Source organism: Otolemur garnettii, unplaced genomic scaffold (genome assembly GCF_000181295.1).
Source record: "Otolemur garnettii isolate 467f Iridium unplaced genomic scaffold, OtoGar3 scaffold00210, whole genome shotgun sequence".
NCBI classification, from domain to species: Eukaryota; Metazoa; Chordata; class Mammalia; order Primates; family Galagidae; genus Otolemur; species Otolemur garnettii.
Genome location: NW_003852605.1, coordinates 1,436,477 through 1,455,108, shown reverse-complemented (window position 1 = coordinate 1,455,108; position 18,632 = coordinate 1,436,477). Strand labels below are relative to the sequence as shown.

Here is an 18,632-nt window from a genome sequence, read left to right as displayed (position 1 = left end):
GGCAGGAGGATTGCTTAAACCCAGGAGTTTGAGGTTGCTGTGAGCTATGATGATGCCATAGCACCCTTCCCTGGGCAATAGAGTAAGACTCTGCCTCAAAAAAATAAAAGGAACAAACTCCAAACAAACATTTGTTTTCCTCTAGAGCAGTGGTTCTCAACCTTCCTAATGCCATAATGTATTTTCATTGTTAAGGGGTTGTGACTCACAGGTTGAGAACCGCTGCTCTAGAGTCTGATGAAATCATTTATTAAGATAGGCTTCTTTTATAAAAAAAAACCCCTAATGCTTGCAGATATACTTGATACTTTGTGGTGATTATTTTGCTTTTCTCTGGTCTACTTATGGTATTATTTAAGCTCTTAAGATTTTTAACAGTAGTATTTCAGATGTGTCATTTTTCTTTTTATTCAGGGTCAAGTGAACCACCTATTAAATAATTCCTCCAAAGAAACTGAGCAACCATCTACCAAAGCAGTGATCATCAGCCATGAATGCACCAGAACTCAAAATGTTTACCATACAAAGAAAAAAAAGCAAGATTCAGGACTGGTGGATAAAGATTGTGTTCTTAATGCAACTCTTAAGCAACTAAGAAGCCTTGGAGTAAAAATTGATTCTCCTACTAAAGTGAAAAAAAATGCACATAAAGTGGATCATGCCAGGTAATTTTTAAAAATTGTTTTAAAAGATGAATAAATTTTAGCTATATTACATCAGCATCATGAGAAAAGATATATGTGTTTCTTAATTCAGATGATTCATCATTTATTCAGGACCTGCTGTGTATATTGATGAATAAGAGATCATCTCTAGGCTTGCTGCCCGTAGCACAGTGGTTATGGCTGAGACTGGCGGGTTCAAACCTGGCCTGGGCCAGCTAAACAACGACAGCTGCCCCCCAAATTAGCCAGGTGTTGTGGCGGGTGCCCATAGTACTACTTGGGAGGCTGAGGCAAGAGAACCGCTTCAGCCCAAGAGTTTGAGGTTGCTGTGAGCTGTGACGCCACAGCACTCTATCAAGGGTGATTTAGTAAAACTCTGTCTCAAAAAAAAAAAAAAAAAGAGAGAGAGATCATCTGTATATTTTAGATTCCTCATTTTATTTAGAGAGAAGGTTACATACAGAAATAATTTGAGAGAGATTGTGAAACAACTCCTGGGTAGAGATGCCAACAAAATACAGTAGAATTTCCTTAGTTGACCACCTCCCTACATTGACCACCTCCTCAAGCTGACCTTATTTTCACAGCTGGGACAAGTAGAATATGTACATGTTTGTATCAGTAAGTAGGCCTAGTTCCTTATGTTGACCACCTCTGTATCTTGACCAATTTGTTACAGTCCCTTGGCCAACCTAACAGGTTCTACTGAGTCTTGAGGAAAGGGAGGGGAGTTTTACTTGACATTGTCTAAAAAGTCTTCCTGGAGGTGAAAGGGTCTATGCCAACTACTGGATGTATAGTTCTACAGTGTCGTCCAACTATAAAACCAAAAACATTAGCCAGACATGATGGTGCATGCCTATGGTCTTAGCTACTTGGGAGGCTGAGGCATGAGGATCACTTGAGTCCAGGACTTTAACGTCCAGTGAGCTATGATCATGCCAGTGCACTCTCACCTGGGTGACAGAGCAAGACTTAAAAAAAATTAAAATTAGAAGGGAAAACATTACTTTTTCTAGCAGTGTGTCCTATTGGTTATGTCCTTCTTTTCAGATTCCTCTCCATCAAAGATGACTTCAGCATGTACTTATGAAAAAGAGAATAAAATCTGGAAATTGTATTATAAAGGCTAGCATGTTTGCTTTTAATTATTTTTTGTTATTTTCTAAATCCAAAAGTAACAAAATTTTTTTAAAATAAAATTTCATGGTTTAAAAAACAATATAGAAGAGTATGAGAAAAAATATAGACACCCCCATTCCCAAGCTTAATTTTTTCCCCCTTTACATTAGTGTATTTTGGATACATTTCCTTATAGGTTTATATACATGAGTTCTTGCTCATGTATTTAAACAGATGCACAATATTCTTTTGTACTTTTGTACTATAATGTATTGAGCTCCAGTCCTCTATTGGACTTTTAGGTCAAATTTCACACTTGTTGTTTCAGACAATGCTAACTGAACCTCATTCTAGAGGTTGCTCATACAAGTATCTTTGTAGGATAAATTCATAGGTGGGTAGGTTGAAAGGGTATATGCATTTAACATTTCGCTAGATACTACCATTGTGCACTAAATAGTTCTGTCAGTTTATATTCCTACCAATAGTGTAGGTGAATGAGGCTAGCATTTTTGAAGGTTTTATTTCCATCTCATGAGATACAAGTGATTTTTATGCATTCCTTATTGGTCCCTGCTGTCTCTGAGGAACCCTTATGTTTTGGTATGGCTGACCTTAGGGAGTAGTTTTAGGTAGTGTATTATTCACAGTAGCTATTTTATTTTAATATCTTTAGTGTGAAACATTAAAATTAATAAATTGTAAGTACATAATGAACCTGATTTTTTGTTTTGTTTCATTTTTGGTTAAGTGAGGAGTGAGGTTGAAATATTAGGTGGATAGGGCAGTGCCTGTGGCTCAGTGAGTAGGGCACCGGCCCCATATACCGAGGGTGGCAGGTTCAAACCCAGCCCTGGCCAATCTGCAACAAAAAAATATCCAGGCATTGTGGTAGATGCCTATAGTCCCAGCTACTCAGGAGGCTGAGGCAGGAGAATCACCTAAGCCCAGGAGTTGGAGGTTGCTGTGAGCTGTGATTCCATAGCACTCTACCAAAGGCAATAAAAGTGAGACTCTGTCTCTAAAAAAAAAACTGAAAAAACCCTCCACCCACCCGCCAAAAAATATTAGGTGGATAATACCTCCCTAAGAAAGGTTACTGTGAGACACATGAGAATAATGCACGTAAAGCATTTAGCAGAGCACCTGGCACATACGTAGTATAATGTCTCAGTAAGAATTAGTAGCTGTTATGCTTATACATGTGATGTAAAGAAAAACATCAGTTGAGATAACACTAACCAAAGTGAGTTAAAGATTATATCTAATATAGCTGGGTGTTGCGGCAGGCGCCTGTAGTCCCAGCTACTTGGGAGGCTGAGGGAAGAGAATCGCCTAAGCTCAAGAGCTGGAGGTTGCTGTGAGCTGTGACGCCACGTCGCTCTACTGAGGGTGATAAACTGAGACTCTGTCTCTAAAAAAAAAAAAAAAAAAATTATATCTAATGAAAAAAACTTTGTGTGTGTATAAGCCCATATCCAGAGACTGGTCAATGGTTTGGTTTGGTTTGGTTTTATTGTGAATGGAATCTCTTAAACAGTGAACAATTTAGGCTGAGCGTGGTGGCTCATGCCTGTAATCCTAGCACTCTGGGAGGCCAAGGCAGGTGTATTGCCTGAGGTCACAGGTTCGAGACCAGCCTGAGCAAGAGGGAGACCTCATCTCTAAAAATAGCTGGGCGTGATTACAGTACTGGCCACATACACCAGGGCTGGCAGGTTCGAACCCAGCCTGGGCCTGCTAAACAATGATAACTACAGCAAAAAAAATAGCCAGGCATTGTGGTGGGCACCTATAGTCCCAGCTACTTGGGAGGCTGAGTCAAGAATCACTGGAGCCCAAGAGTTGGAGATTGTTGTGAGCTATGACACTATGGCACTCTACAGAGGGTGACAAAGGGAGATTCTGTCTCCAAAAAAAAAGAACAATTTAATCATTTGAGCTACTTAACAAAATTTATGTCATCAAATATGTTTTTTGTTTAATTTTATTTGTATGTTTTACTTTGCTTTGAACATTAGCTGCTCTCTAACATTATTTGCGGTTAATAGTTGTAAATCCCATGACTCAGCAATATTGAATGGCTCTTACATTTGGGGCCTGTATTTAGTCTGAAAACCATAATGGAAGTAGAAATTTAGGAAAATTAATTTGTATTCCACTTTTTTTTTTTTTTTTTGGCGGTTTTTGGCCAGGGCTGGGTTTGAACCCGCCACCTCTGGTATATGGAGCTGGAGCCCTACTTCTTTGAGCCACAGGCACCGCCCTTGTATTCCACTTTTAATCTGTGAATCTTGGATTACCTTTTAGGCTATTATAATGTATCCCTTGTATCTGCATCACGATTTACATGTCTGAGTACTCAGATAAAAAGCGCCATGACTTTAAAGCTGAAGACCTTTTGTTACTTTTATAGAATGGGTCACATTTAGAATGACACTATTTAGTACTCACAGTACAGTAAATGACAGCTTACTACTTTTTGTCTTTCAGCGTGTTGGCATGCATCAGCCCAGAAGCAGTGATCTCTGGATTAAACTACATGTCATTTGCGAATGTTGGCGTGAGTGGCTTAAGTCCCAACGGTGTGGATTTGAGCATGGAAGCGAATGCTATAGCTCTGAAATATTTAAATGAGAGTCAGCTGTCACAGTTGTCTCTCACTCGATCAAACCAAAACAACTGTGACTCATCTTTTAGCCTTCTGCATATTAATACAGACAAAAACACAGTGGGGCTTAGTTTAATTTCACCAAGCAACATGTCATTTGCAACCAAAAAATATATGAAGAGATACGGACTCATACAAAGCAGTGACAATAGTGAAGATGAAGAGGAGCCTTCCAACAATGCAGATAGCAAGAATGAACATTTATTGAATGAAAACCTTACGTCCGTAGCTGAACAACTTGGTCATCAAAAAGAGCCTTCTAGGAATGCCTGTGAAATAATTAATTGTTATAATTGTGACTCTATGGGCACACACACAGATGTGCCAGTATTGAGAAATATTACAAATGAAGTCGTGCAGCCAAGAGCAACACAGCAGTTGAATGGAAACCCACCTTTCTTATTAAAAAACCACAAACCAGGTCCTGCAGTGAATGTCAGAACTGGCAAAGCAGAGTTTACTCGACATCCTGAGAAAGAAAATGAAAAGAACATTCCAATTTTTCCTGAAAATTTGCAATCTTCTGAAACTTTAAAGCAAATGAATAGCATGAATTCAGTAGGCACCTTCTTAGATATAAAGCGTCTCAGACAGTTGCCAAAATTATTTTAAACCTTTAACTCCCTGCCCTTCTGATGTAAGGACAGGGTGTCTCCTGAAGATACGCAGGGAAATCAGAGCCTTTTGGTGATTCTGGGATTCCTAATCGTCCTAAGAGTCAGTCTCTTTCTTGGTAGCAGCTGATTAAAAATAGCTAAACAAGTGGCTTGATTGTCTGTGAAGGTGGCTGGCTAGTGAAATGGCTAAGTTCTCATTCAAATAGAGCTGTTCATCGTCAGTGAAACTTAGGGAAAAAAAGCCTTGCGGTCAGTTTTTCAACAAATTCAGGAAACTATACACTATTCAGCTTTGAGTCCATACTGCTCTTTTGTATATTGTATGTTTTAAGAAGCCCATTTTCCTAGCGTGTTGCATTTCTGCATCCACTCCATATCACTAAAAGAACATGAAGTTATCGTGACCCTGGCTAAATTAGCAAAATCAACCATTTTTGAGTTTTAAGGGAAAGTATTTTTTAAAAAATAGTGCTTTTATATAAGGAGTATATTTCTTCTTAAGATGCATTTTTATTAAACTCTAGAAATACAACTTTTGCAGCGTGGTGGGTTAATGTTACTATAACATCTTTAGCATATAGCACTAGCTATCACAGATTAAGAAAATGACTGAGTATGAGTGTGTTTTATAACCTTTGTGAGTTTTTCAGATGTCTTAATATTTTTAATAGAACTTAATAAAAATGTCTAGATTGCCTGTTTTCCTTTGTCCTGTGCTATAGTTTTTTCTTCCTTACTTGTTTTTTTTTAACTTTTAGACTCCCCAGAAGTTACCAAAATAATTAAGAGTTCAAGTGTACCTTTCTCCCTGTGTTCTCCAATGATAGTATCTTACATAATCCTAATAAATTATCAAAACCCAGAAACTGACATTGGCCTGGCACAGAGGCTCACACTTGTAATCTCAGGTACTGAAGAGGTTGATCCATTTCCGAAGCAGCTGTGGTTTTCTGAAACAGTAATCTGATAGAACAGTATATAGTTAGCAAGCCCAGGTAAAGTAACATGGTGGCTCCTTACTGTTCCTCACTGGAGCCATGACCTGTTTGCATCATTCTCTACATCGTTGCTCTTTTCAAGTCACAATTAAGATATGGGAATGGCAATGATAATGTCTTTCCTTGATGTCATTTGGGGTTTTAGTTATTTTAATAAATAGTATAAGGCTAGGAGTGGTGGCTTATGCCTGTAATCCTAGCACTTGGAGGCTGAGGTGGGTAGATCGCTTCAACTCAGAAGTTCAAGACCAGCCTGAGCAAGAGTGAGACCCTGTCGCCACTAAAAATAGAAAAATTAGCCAGGCTTTGTGGCAGGTGCCTATAGTCGCAGCTACTTGGAAGGCTGAGGCAGGAGGATTGCTTGAGCCCAAGAGTTTGAGGTTGCTGTGAGCTAGGCTGATGCCATGGCACTCTAGCCTGGACAAGAGTGAGACTGTCTCAAAATATAAATAAATAGTATAAAAATCCACTTATACATTTTACTGGAGTGATTTAAGTATTGGAAATATTGATGCCACTTTAAGTGTGCTCTGTTTAACTTTAGCCCTCAGTATTTCACCCAAAACTGTATATAAGTAGATAAAATTAATAGTGACACATTATTTTCAATTAATTGAAAAAACAATGTTGGTGAATTAACTATCACATCAATTACCTTTATCACAGAAAACCCAACAATGTTTATATTAGTTAGATAAGAAGCTATTTGAAAAATAAAAACTGAACCTGAGACTTTTTAGTCAAAACCTAAATTTGATCACTTTTTACCACATCCAATTGAAGGCCACATGTAAAGATAAGGTGTTCAGTTTTGGAAACTGAATTGAGACTGCATATTCAACAAAACTCATCTCTGTCTACTACATATGTACCAAGAGGGACCATCACTGGAGCTTACTCTGAAAAGTTCTCTAAGAAGAGTGTTTTACTACAGGATGTTACTTGGCAAATCAGTTGCTATGATAGTTTTGAGACATCTTTAGGAAAAGGGCATATCTCTGACAGAGGGAACAAATATGTATAGCATTGGAGACGTGGGTTTGGGGTGGGGAACCAAAGATAGGAAAGAGAAAATAACACAAGTGAAAAGAACACTGAACTGGGAGTCAGCAGCAATTCGGTTGCTATTGTCTGTCCTCTGCCCCAAAGTCTGTGACATTGGACAAGTCACAGGCTTTAATTCCCACCTCCCAGCCCCCCCCCTTTTTTTGAGACAGTCTCAAATAATATCTTTCAGTAGATATCTCATAGCAACTTCAAACCCTTGGGCTTAAGCAAATCTCTTGCCTCAGCCTCCTAAGTAGCTGGGATATGGATTTTTTTTTTTTTAGAGACAAGGTCTCGCTCTGGCTCAGACTGGTCTTGAACCTGTGAGCTCAGGCAATCCACCCACCTGAGCCTTCCAGAGTGCTAGGATTACTCGTGAGTGAGTAATCTACCTTGCCCCGGCAATTTCCCCATTTTTTGAGGTGAACCCTGAGTGTCTGCAGCGTGCTGTGATTGTATGAGAAGATGGTGCAGAAATTGAGTGTGAGCAGTGGTTTGAAAGTCAAGGAGGGAAAAGCTTCCTGCAAGACGGTGTTGGAATAGGCCTTGAAAAATTGTGAAGGATTTTCACAGGCAGAGGTGAGGAAAACATTTCCCTACTTTTTATAATGTTTAATATAATTCACAATTTAAAAGGAAAATGGAATACAGTTTCCCTCACCAATATGAGTAATCATAGCTGTTTGAAGAAGTACCAGTGTGTGTCTCCAGCTCTGAAGTAAGCATTCCCTGTTTTTAAGGAGCTTGAAACACATAAAAGAAACGTAAAATTCACAAAAAGGTGCTTTAGGACTTGGTGATGCTTCCTATCTTTCCCTCTCTGCACCCCAAACCGGAACTGTCTGGGTCACAGAAAACATCCTCAGAGGAAATCCTGCTTTCCCACTTCCTGGTCAGAGGCTGAACTCCAGGAAAAGGATGGATTTGAGGGGAGCTCTGTGTCCTGCCTGTTCATGGGAGGTCCTGGGGCCACAAGGAGGGGGGAAGGGCTAATTAAAAACACAATGGAAGAGATGACATCAGGTATCACGCACCTCCCAGCCTTCTCGCCTTTGCTCATGTTGCTCCCTTTGCTTCTAAACTCCCCATAGGTTCAAAGCTCCTTCAGGGTCCAGCTTAAATGCTATGCTCCTGCATCCACTCCCCATCCTGCAGAAAACCTTCCTGGAACTCTCATGTGGAAGTGATACTTTATTAATTTTTAAATTTAATTTTTAATCATAACTATACATTTATGGGGTACAACATGATGATTTGATATACAATGTGGAATGCTTAAATCAAACGGATCAACATAACCATCACCTCACTTATTTTTTGTGGTAAAACATTTATAATTTACTCTTAGTTATTTTGAAATACACCCTTCCATTGTACACATTAGGCGAGCTTCCACCAAATGCTCTCCCTCCTCCCACCACTCACCTTCCCTGGCCCTTCCCTCCTCCCGCCTCTGTCCTCCCCCTTGTTAGACTATATTTGTTTTTTATCATTGGTATGAGAGTGTGTTTATATATTGGTTTAATAATAGTATTGAGCACATTGGATACTTTTTTTTCTATTCTTGAGGTACTTTACTAAGAAGAATGTTTCAACTCCATCCAGGTAAACAATATTTTCCTTCTTTGAAATTCCATAGCCGTTTCTCTGGTCCTTCTCTCACAGAATTTGTTACAACTAGCTTGTAAATTGGTTTGTGTTTACCTGTGGCTGGCAGCTCCTCAAGGGGAGGAACCCGGCCCTGGCCAAACTACAACAAAAAATAGCTGGGCGTTGTGGCAGACACCTATAGTCCCAGCTACTTGGGAGGCTGAGGCAAGAGAATTGGCTAAGCCCAACAGTTGGAGGTTCCTGTGAGCTGTGATGCCACGGCACTCTACCAAGGCACTGGTAGGCCCTGCCATTGTAGTTATGCATTTGTGTGTGCACTGACACACGTGTGTGGAATCAAATTCTTTTAAAACAACGAAGTTGAACTAAGCATCACATTTAGACCTTGTAGTAGCCCTTCCAGGTAAACAGAGGCAAACATGCAGATTCACATGCAGACTCTCAGATGCATTCACGATTACAGAGAATTGGGACAAAAGTAGATGGAAAGATCTGTGAGTGACAAAGTCCTGATTTGGGACAGTGAAGACCAGAAACTACCTGCTGCAGAACCTCTGCTGTTTGCTGGCTGCAGACAACTGGGGTACAGGGAAAGCACTAACGCGTATGTTCACACAGTGAATCCTAACAACTTGGTGAAGTGATAAGAATAGTTAACCTTTACTGAGCACACCTGCTGCGTTCTAAGTCTTACATTTGCTGATTCCTCACAACTGTATGAGGTAGATACTATTGTCATTCCCCATTTTATAGAGTAGAAAATGAGAACAGAGAGGTTAAGTAATTTGCCTCAAGTTCCCATGGTCAATAGGAGGATTCAAATCCTGGCAGTCTGGCTCCAGAACCCGTGTTCTTAACCTGAGCATCGGGTTGGAATTATCCCTGTGAAGCAATGGAGACCCACATGTAATGTACCCAAAGTCGCTCACGCAGGTGAAGTAAGTGGTGAAGGCAAGATTTGAGCTCAGGCCTGGACAGCTTCAGAGCCCCAATTCTCTTTTCCTTCTTTTTCTTGTCTTCCTTCTCCCTTGACAGCAAAGGGTTAAAATAAGTATGTGCTGGCTCAGCCTGTAATCCTAGCACTCTGGGAGGATTCTGGGAGGATTCTGAGGGGGATGGATTGCTTCAGCCCAGGAGTTTGAGACCAGCCTGAGCAAGAGACCCCATCTCTACTAAAAATAGAAAAACTAGCCGGGCATTGTGTTGGGTGTCTGTAGTCCCTGCTACTCCAGAGGCTGAGGCAGGAGGATCGCTTGTGCCCAAAAGACTGATGTTGCTGTAAGCTATGATGACACCATGGCACCCTACCCACAGTGACAGAGTGAGACTCTGTATCCAAAAAAAAAAAAAAAAGTATGTGTTTCAATTCCCTAAAACCCATGTTCCTGCCTTGGTAAGGTGATACCAGGTCTTACACTTGGCAGGAAGGGAAGCAGATTCATGTACCATAGCTAGGTCACTCCTTACATGTGACTCCAAACCTCCTAACCCCCCTGGAGGGAGGGGCCTGTGCTGTGACTCTCCAAGGTCCCTGCTTGATCTCCCTTCCCCACCCAGCACAGAGACTATCTGTGGAGATAGAGTCCGAGTCCGTCTACCCACCCCCAACCCCATCAAGGCCTGCATTTCCTGGGGCACCCTAGGGAGGGGCTGAGACTCACAGCTCTTGTAATCATAGAACCATTTATCTCCTCATAAGAGCCATACAGGATGTACTTTCACATTTCTCTGGGGCTGGTTTCTAGGACCAGGAGGGCTGGCCAGTTCCGTTTCCTCCAAGTTCATGGCCCAGGTTCTTGCTGGGTGGTTTCCTTTACTTCAATTTCTTACTCCAGCTCTGCTCTGTGCCTCTTAATTTTTCAGTATGCATGTGCAGTGTCCTATCTTCCTCTGTGATATGCTGGGGTACAGACAAACCATAGACGTGGTCCCCATCTTTGAGGGTCTTGGTGGGGCACACAAACACCCAGATAAGTGCAGTTGGCACTATGTCTTCTGCTCTGCCCGAAGTCTCAGCAACCAAACCCATTGGCTCCCTTTTCCTGGAGGAGGTTCACTTGGTGTTCACCCTTCCCCTCCTCCAGCCTCCCAGTTCAGCAGGATGAATCCCCCAAGAACCTGGAGAAGCGAGATAATAGTGGGAATAACCTGGGAGAAGCAAAATGCTCCCCCAAGTGCTGCCAAAGGCCTGAGCTTATGTACACAATTTCATTAGATTCCTTTCCGTTTTCCAAAGCCTGTAGCAGGCACATGCCTGAGTTTCCGGAGGGAAGCTCAGATGGGCTCTTGAGTCCTCTCACATATTCAGCAACCAGAGCAGGGCCCAGCACTACTGCTCAGAAAGTGTTTAAAATAAACGAAGAGGCAGGGGCTATGCCCACTGTAGAGATTAGGACAGTGAGATCCAGAGAGTGTGAATGATGGCCCTCCCCAGCAGCTTTTAGTAATAGAATTAGGGGGGAAAAAAACCCAGAGTTCTTAATCATGCAGGGCATGATCCAAAAAAAGAGTAGTGTGTCTTATTCCTCTCTGTTACCTGGGCACCTAGGCTATTGTCTGGCACAAACTAGGTATTTAGTAAATGTGGAATGAAATGAATGAGTGAGTGAAACTGGGTGAGTATGTGTGTTGCATAGCCCTGGCCTAGCATTCTCATCTCATTCACACAAAGCCCCTTTTACATGGAGCCTCAGTCTCAATGATTTTCTTTCTCACTGTCCCATGAGTACCCTCCACTTCGTACCACTAGGCCTTTGCACTTGCTATTGTTCTGTCCTACCATCTTCTGTCACTTACAGTCCAAAGCAGATGTTCCACTTGTATAAAGTTATTTCTGATCCTTCTCAGCCAGGATAAGCATCACGCATGCCCACGTATGCACCCACCGCCTCTGCTGGGTTCCCAAAGTACTGCATACACCCTAGTATATACTCCAGTAGAGTTTATAGTAAGCTGTTCAATAACTTTTTGCTTCTATCTGTGTTTCCATCTTAGTACCCCTGGGCCTGAATACAAAGTCTGGCGTGGAGTAGAGATTCATAATAAAAAATAACAGCTTAAATAAATAAGTAAATAATAGCTTCTATTATGTTGCCAGGGACTGTTCTAAGCTCTTGTATATGTCCTATAATCTTTCCAACAACTCTGTGAATCATGTGTTGTTTTTACTCCTATTTTAGAGATGAGGAAACCAAGCATGGAGAAGCAATGCAATTTTCTTAGCATCATCAGCTACCAAGTAGTTAAGGTAGAACTCTAGAGTCCAGGGTGGCCTGACAATCAATCATGTGGGTTTTTTTTTTAATTGCCCTCAGTGGAGTGTCATAGCGTCATAGCTCACAGCAACCTCAAATCTTGGGCTCAAGCAATCCTCTTGCCTCAGTCTCCCAAGAAGCTGGGACAATAGGTGCCCACCAAAATGTCTGGCTATTTTTTAAAGATGGGGTCTCGCACTTACTCAGGCTGGTCTTGAACTCAAACGATCCACTGCCTGGGCCTCCCAGAGTGCTGGGATTACAGGCGTGAGCCACTGCACTGGCCAATCACGTGCTCTTAATCAGTTCTTAATTAGGCTCTGTCCTGTGGGGTGAGATCTGAGCTGGGCACACAGGCCTGGGCCATGAGGAGGAGAGGACCTCCCATCCAAGCTTTTCTGGTGATTCAGAGCTTCTGACAGGGTTTAATAGGCCTAATTCCCTGCCTCCATTTTACTAAGCCTATGTATCTCTTGAATAGTGCCTTTCTTTTCATTTCTTTTTTTTTTTTTTTGAGACAGAGTTTTACTATGTTGCCCTCCATAGAGTGCTGTGGCGTCACAGCTCACAGCAACCTTAAACTCTTGGGCTGAAGTGATTCTCTTGTCTCAGCCTCCCAAGCAGCTGGGACAACAGGTGCCAGCTATAATGCCCAGCTATTTTTTTTGTTGCAGTTGTCATTGTTGTCTAGCAGGCTCGGGCAGGGTTTGAACCCACCTGCTTCGGTGTATGTGACCAGGGCCCTAACCACTGAGCTACGGGCGGCGAGCCTGAATAGTTCCTTTCAATACTTTCCCCTTCCCTTTATACCCCTCTTTTCATTGTCCCTTCTCTCCCATCCCATATAGATGACAGACCAGCTTATGACTTTCTAACAGGTCCAACCTATGAGGAATGTGACCAGAGGATCAGGACGCCTTGTTTTGTTTCTATGGGGCACCTGTGCAGTAGTGGAGTTCTCACTGACAGCCTGAGTGGAGACCAAGCAAGAGGAAGGAGGCAAAGACAGAGACAGAGAAACAGCCAGAGTCGGGAAAGAGAAGCAGGCTCAGAGACAGAGAGAGAGACACAAATAGAGAGACAGAGAGAAAAGGAGACAGAAAGAGTGCTCAAGATGAGATGGCAGAGTGAAAGAGATGATAAGAGATAAAAGGGGAAGAGAGAGATCCTGTGGTTGCCCCAGCCCATCTCTGTACAGATAGGGAAACTGAGGGTCGGAGGAAGAACTGACCCTACTTCCTGCAGAGGTCTCTGTCACTTTTCCAAACACCATCAATTCAGTTCCGCCTTTATTCTCAGATCTCTCCTCATACCTCGTGTGCCTGGCCCTGAGCAGCATGAGTTACACTGTCACGGAGGGCTCCAGGGTGTGCTAATCAGGCCAGTACAAGGTGAGAGGAAGAGATATCAACACAGGTAGGCATTCCTGGACAAGATTGGATTGAATCAAGGAATGTTTGTAGCCAACTTTATTGAGGCAAGGTTTATCAACTATAAATGTACCCATTTTAGTGCACAGTTGAGTTTTGATAAATGCTTACATTCATAGAATCACCACTGCAAGATATAAACTATTTTTTTTTCTTTGAGACAGAGTCTCACTGTGTCCTGGGTAGAGTGCTGTGGCATCATCATAGTTCACAGCAACCTTAGTCTCTTGGGCTCAAGAAATCTTTGTCTCAGCCTCTAGAGTAGCTAGGACTATAGGCATCTGCCTAATGCCCAGCTAGTTTTTCTATTTTTAGTAGAGATGGGGTTTGCTCTTGCTCAGGCAGGTCTCGAACTCCTGAGCTCAAAACAATCCACCCACCTCAGCCTCCTAGAGTGCTCAGCCACTCCCCAGTCTCTGGTGTCATGTATTATGTTCCCTCCACCATCACCCTTGATCTGAACTCTGCCATTATAGATTAGCCCATATAAATAGAAATCGTACACTATATACTCCCTTGTGGGTGTCCTCTTTCACTGAGCATAATGTTTTTGTGATTTTTTTAATCTTGCTTGTATCAGTAATTCATTTCTTTTTTATTGCTGAGTAGTTTTTTTTGTTTGTTTGTTTTGAGACAGAGCCTCAAGCTGTCGCCCTGGGTAGAGTGCTGTAGCATCACAGCTCACAGCAACCTCCAACTCCTGGGCTTAAGTGATTCTCTTGGCTCAGCCTCCCAAATAGCTGGGACTACGGATGCCCGCCACAACACCCGGCTACTTTTTGGTTGTAGTTGTCATTATTGTTTGGCAGGCCCAGGCTGGATTCAAACTCGCCAGCTCTAGTGTATGTGGCTGGCACCTTAGCTGCTTGAGCTACAGGCGTCAAGCCAGTATTATTATTATTATTATTTTTTGACTAAGTCTCAGTCACCCTTGGTGGAGTGCTATGGGATCATAGTTCAGAGCAACCTCAAACTTGTAGGCTCAAACAATCTTCTTGCCTCAGCCTCCTAAGTAGCTGGGACTATAGGCAGCCACCAAAAGGCCCTCTTATTTTTAGAGATGGGTTTCACTTTTGCTCAGGCTGGTTTTGAACTCCTGAGCTCAAGCAATCCACCCTCCCAGAGTGCTGGGATTACAGGCGTAAACGACTGTGCCTGGCCTTGCTGAGTAATATTCTATTGCACAAATGTACTACAATTTGTTTAATACATCAGTCTGTAGATAGGCATTTGAATTGTTTCTAGTTTTTTGCTACTATAAATAAAGCTGCTATGAATTTATGTACAAGTGTTCTTGTGGAGATATATATATGTGTATACATATATTTATTTATTATTATTATTTTTAGTCAGAATCTCTAGCTATAGCCCTGGGTAGAATGCTGTCACATCATAGCTCACAGCAACCCAACAAGCTCCAACTCTTGAGCTCAGGCGATCCTCCTGCCTCAGTTTTTCTATTTTTAGTAGAGACAGGGTCTCACTTTTGCTCAGGCTGGTCTCAAACTTGTGAGCCTAAGCAATCCACCTGCCTCGGCCTCCCGGAATGTTAGGATTACAGGTGTGAGCCACCGTGTCCAGCCTGGATATATATATTTTTCAAGTTATCTCAGAAAGTTATTTATAAACTGCATATTTATAAGGACCTGCATAAGAGCTCTCCAAAGTGATTGAGTAATTTTTTCATTCCCTTCAACAATCTAGAAGATTTCCAATTGCTCCACATCCTCACAAATACATGGTATTGTCAGTCATTTCAATTTTAACCATTTTGGTGGGTGTGTCATGGTATCTCATTGTGGTTTTAATTTGCATTTCTCTAAAACAAATTTGAGCATGTTTTTATGAGATTTTAGATTTTGGTTTTTGTTTTGAGAGAGGGTCTTGTTCTGTCTCCTGGGCTGCAGTACAGTGGCATGGTCATAACTCACTGCAACCTCAAACACCTGGGCTCAAGCAATCATCCTGCTTCAGCCTCCCAAAGTGCTAGGATTACAGGCATGAGCCACCATGCCTGTCCATATCTGTTTATCTTCTTTAGGGTCACAAAAGAGTTAAACCACAACATACCACAATGCCATGGAAAGTGATCCAGATCTTGAAGTAGTTCTCCCAAAGTGACCAATAGTTCACTTTGGGAGAACTATTTGGGAGAACTCCCAAAGTTCATTATAGCTAGCAGAAATGGAGAGGGCACGGGGTCAAGCTGACTTGGACACATCCTACCTGAACGACTTTGTATAAGATGAGGCTGTTTCCTCATTTCTAAGGTGGGAGCTCACCCTAGCAGCTTGGCAGGGTTCTCGTGGAAGAAGAATGACAGAAAACAGGCAGAAGCAGGGAGCAGTGCAGGTGCACACAGCAGGTGCTCATTACATACAGGCCTTTTAAGGAGTCCAGGGGAGCAGAGGTCTTATCCACATGTGTTAATGTGTACACATGGGCCAAGGCTCTGCCTCAGTGACCATCACAACTATTAATACTGGCTACTCACAGAAGCGGTGGCTGTGCACATTTTCTATCTGTTTCTAACAGCTCTGGGAGTAAAATCTTTGATGATACAACTATTGGGGTTCTCTGCTCATGAGGAAAGACAAACTTAGGCAGTATCTCTCCTGTAAGTTTTGAAAGCAGGCTTGGTGTTTATGCTGCATGCTTCTGGAATAAACATGGGTTAGGGAAAGGGAAATGGCTTTGAGACATTAGAAAGCACAGTGCTTTCTTAATACACTCAATTATTTTACTTTGCCCTTTGCTACAGATGGGGGTTGTAAACGGCAGCAGTGGTTCTTACACTTCTTGTGTGCATGAGAAATCACCTAGAAAGCTTGTGAAAATAGATTGCTAGGCCTCACCTCAGAGTTTCTGATTTAGTAGGTCTGTGGCGGGGCCTGAGAATTTGCATTTCTAATAAGTTCTCAAGGATGATGACTATCCACTTTTATTTTTTTATTTTTATTTTTTATTTTTTGAGACAGAGTCTCACTATGTCACCCTTCGTAGATTGCTGTGGTGTCACAGTTCACACCAACCTCAAACTCTTGAGGTTGAGAATCAAGCGATTCTCTTGCCTCAGCCTCCCGAGTAGCTGGAACTATAGGCACCCACCACAATACCTGGCTAATTTTTTTTTTGCAGTTTTTGGCTGGGGCTGGGTATGAACCCGCCACCTCCGGCATATGGGACCAGAGCTCTACCCTTTTGAGCCACAGGTGCCGCCCTGGCTATTTTTTTTTTTTTTAATCGTTGTTGTGGTTGTCGATGTTGTTTAGCAGGCCTGGGTCAAACCCACCAGCCCCAGTGTATGTGGCTGAGGTGTAACCACTGAGCTATGGGTGCCGAGCCTGTCCACTTTGAGAACCACTGAATTTGAGTGGAGTCCCTTGCATCCCTGAGACTTTGGATGGTAGTGATAGGGCTGCAGGCACAGAGAGGATTCCTGGGCTTGGCATTCTTGAGGCTTCCTGATGGGGCAGGGGTTTTTCCAGGGCAAGGATGGAGACAAAAATGGAGTCTCAGCACCTGTGGCGCAAGTGGCTAAGGCACCAGCCACATACACCTAAGGTGGCGGGTTCGAATCCAGCCCACCAAACAACAATGACGGCTGCAACCAAAAAAGTAGCCGGACGTTGTGGTGGGCGCCTGTGGTCCCAGCTACTTGGGAGCCTGAGGCAGGAGACTGGTTTGAGCTCAGGAGTTGGAGGTTGCTGTGAGCTGTGATGCCTCAGCGCCCTACCCAGGGGAACAGCTTGAGGCTCTGTCTCAAAAAAAAAAGGAAAGCATAGTGATCTAGACTGAAAGGAAGAAATAATGACATCTCCTCAAACTAAAGTTTTTATCATTAAAAATAATCCTGGTATAAATACTACGATGTATAGGCAACTCCACCTCCATTCTACAGATGGAGAAAGTGAAGCTTAGAGATTAAGTAACTTGCCTAGAATCATACAGCTAGCAAGTCAGGGTGCAGGAACAGGAGCTCAGATCTGCCCAGCTATTGCATTTGGCCTGCTGCCTTGGCAGGGCCATGGCCTGAAGCCAGACTGCCCTAAGCATGAATTCTGTCTCTAACCACTTACTGCTGGGTAGTCTCTGCAAGATGCTCAACCTCTCTGTGCTACCTACAAAACAGAGTAGTCCCTGTCTCACTGGGCTGATGTAAGGATTAACTGAATTAATATTTACAACATAGCTAGATCGGTACCTGGCAGGTAGTAATTGCAACATAAATTTGTTGAACTTAACTAGGCTGCCCATCAGAGTGCACAAATGCAATCCTTCTAGAGAACAGGTTCAGGGGAGAAAGCTCAGAGATAGCATTGTACCAGACAGGGCAGCTAGAGCACCTGAAACTTTTTTTTTCTGAGACAGAGTCTCACTATGTGTCCCTTGGTAGACACAGCTCACAGCAACCTCCAACTCTTGGGCGTAAGTGATTCTCTTGCCTCAGCCTCACAAGTAGCTGGGATTACACAATGCCGGCTATTTTTTGGTTGTAGTTGTCATTGTTGTTTGGCAGGCCTAGGCTGCATTTGAACCCTCCAGCTGGTGCCCTGGCCACTAAGCTACAGGCGCTAAGCCCACCTGAAACTTTTTTAAGGCCTTGTTTTGGTGCGTTTGAGATGGCTCATACCTCATCCCTGTACTCCTAGCACTCTGGGAGATAGAGGCGGGATGATCCCTTGAGCTCAGGAGCTTGGGACGTGCCTGAGCAAGAGCGAGACCCCTGTCTATTAAAAACAGAAAAATTAGCTGGGCGGGTGGTGGGCACCTGCAGTCCAAGCTACACAGGAGGCTGAGGCAGGAGGATCTCTTGAGCCCAAGAGTGTGAGGTTGCTGTGAGTTCTGATGACACCAGGGCACTCCATCCAGGGTGATAGAGTGAGACTGTCTCAAATTAATTAATTATTTAATCAATTAATTAATAAAAAATAAAAATAAATTTAAAGCCTCACTTTATGATTTAGAGAGAATCCAGCCTTTGGTGGAGTGGGGGGTGGGGAGGGGCCGGCCTCAGGGCAGAAAGCCTAGCCAGGCTATTCTCTGGCTCCTTTGCTCTTACTGCTCCAGCCTCCCCTCCCCCTCACCACCCAGACCCCACCAGGCGCTCAGGGTTTCCTGCCCGACTGAGGCCCCAGTTTGGGGTGGGTGGAGGAGGGGTGGCATTTCCTGGCCGGGCGACCAGCCGCGTCATTAGCTCATGGACGCTCGGACAAC

The 18,632-nt window shown here is 43.0% G+C and overlaps 1 protein-coding gene across 4 annotated transcripts in view; it reads left to right on the top strand.

Moving 5' to 3' along the window:
- Nucleotides 1–5,070, top strand: part of STIL (STIL, centriolar assembly protein) — a 58,877-nt gene extending 53,807 nt beyond the window's left edge. For all 4 annotated transcript variants that reach the window (XM_012812473.1, XM_012812472.1, XM_012812471.1 and 1 more), the window contains 2 exons: nt 415–665; nt 4,281–5,070. In XM_012812473.1, the coding sequence (XP_012667927.1) occupies nt 415–665; nt 4,281–5,070 (1,041 nt within the window). The remainder of the gene's footprint in view (nt 1–414; nt 666–4,280) is intronic.
- The last annotated feature ends 13,562 nt before the right edge of the window (nt 5,071–18,632 follow it).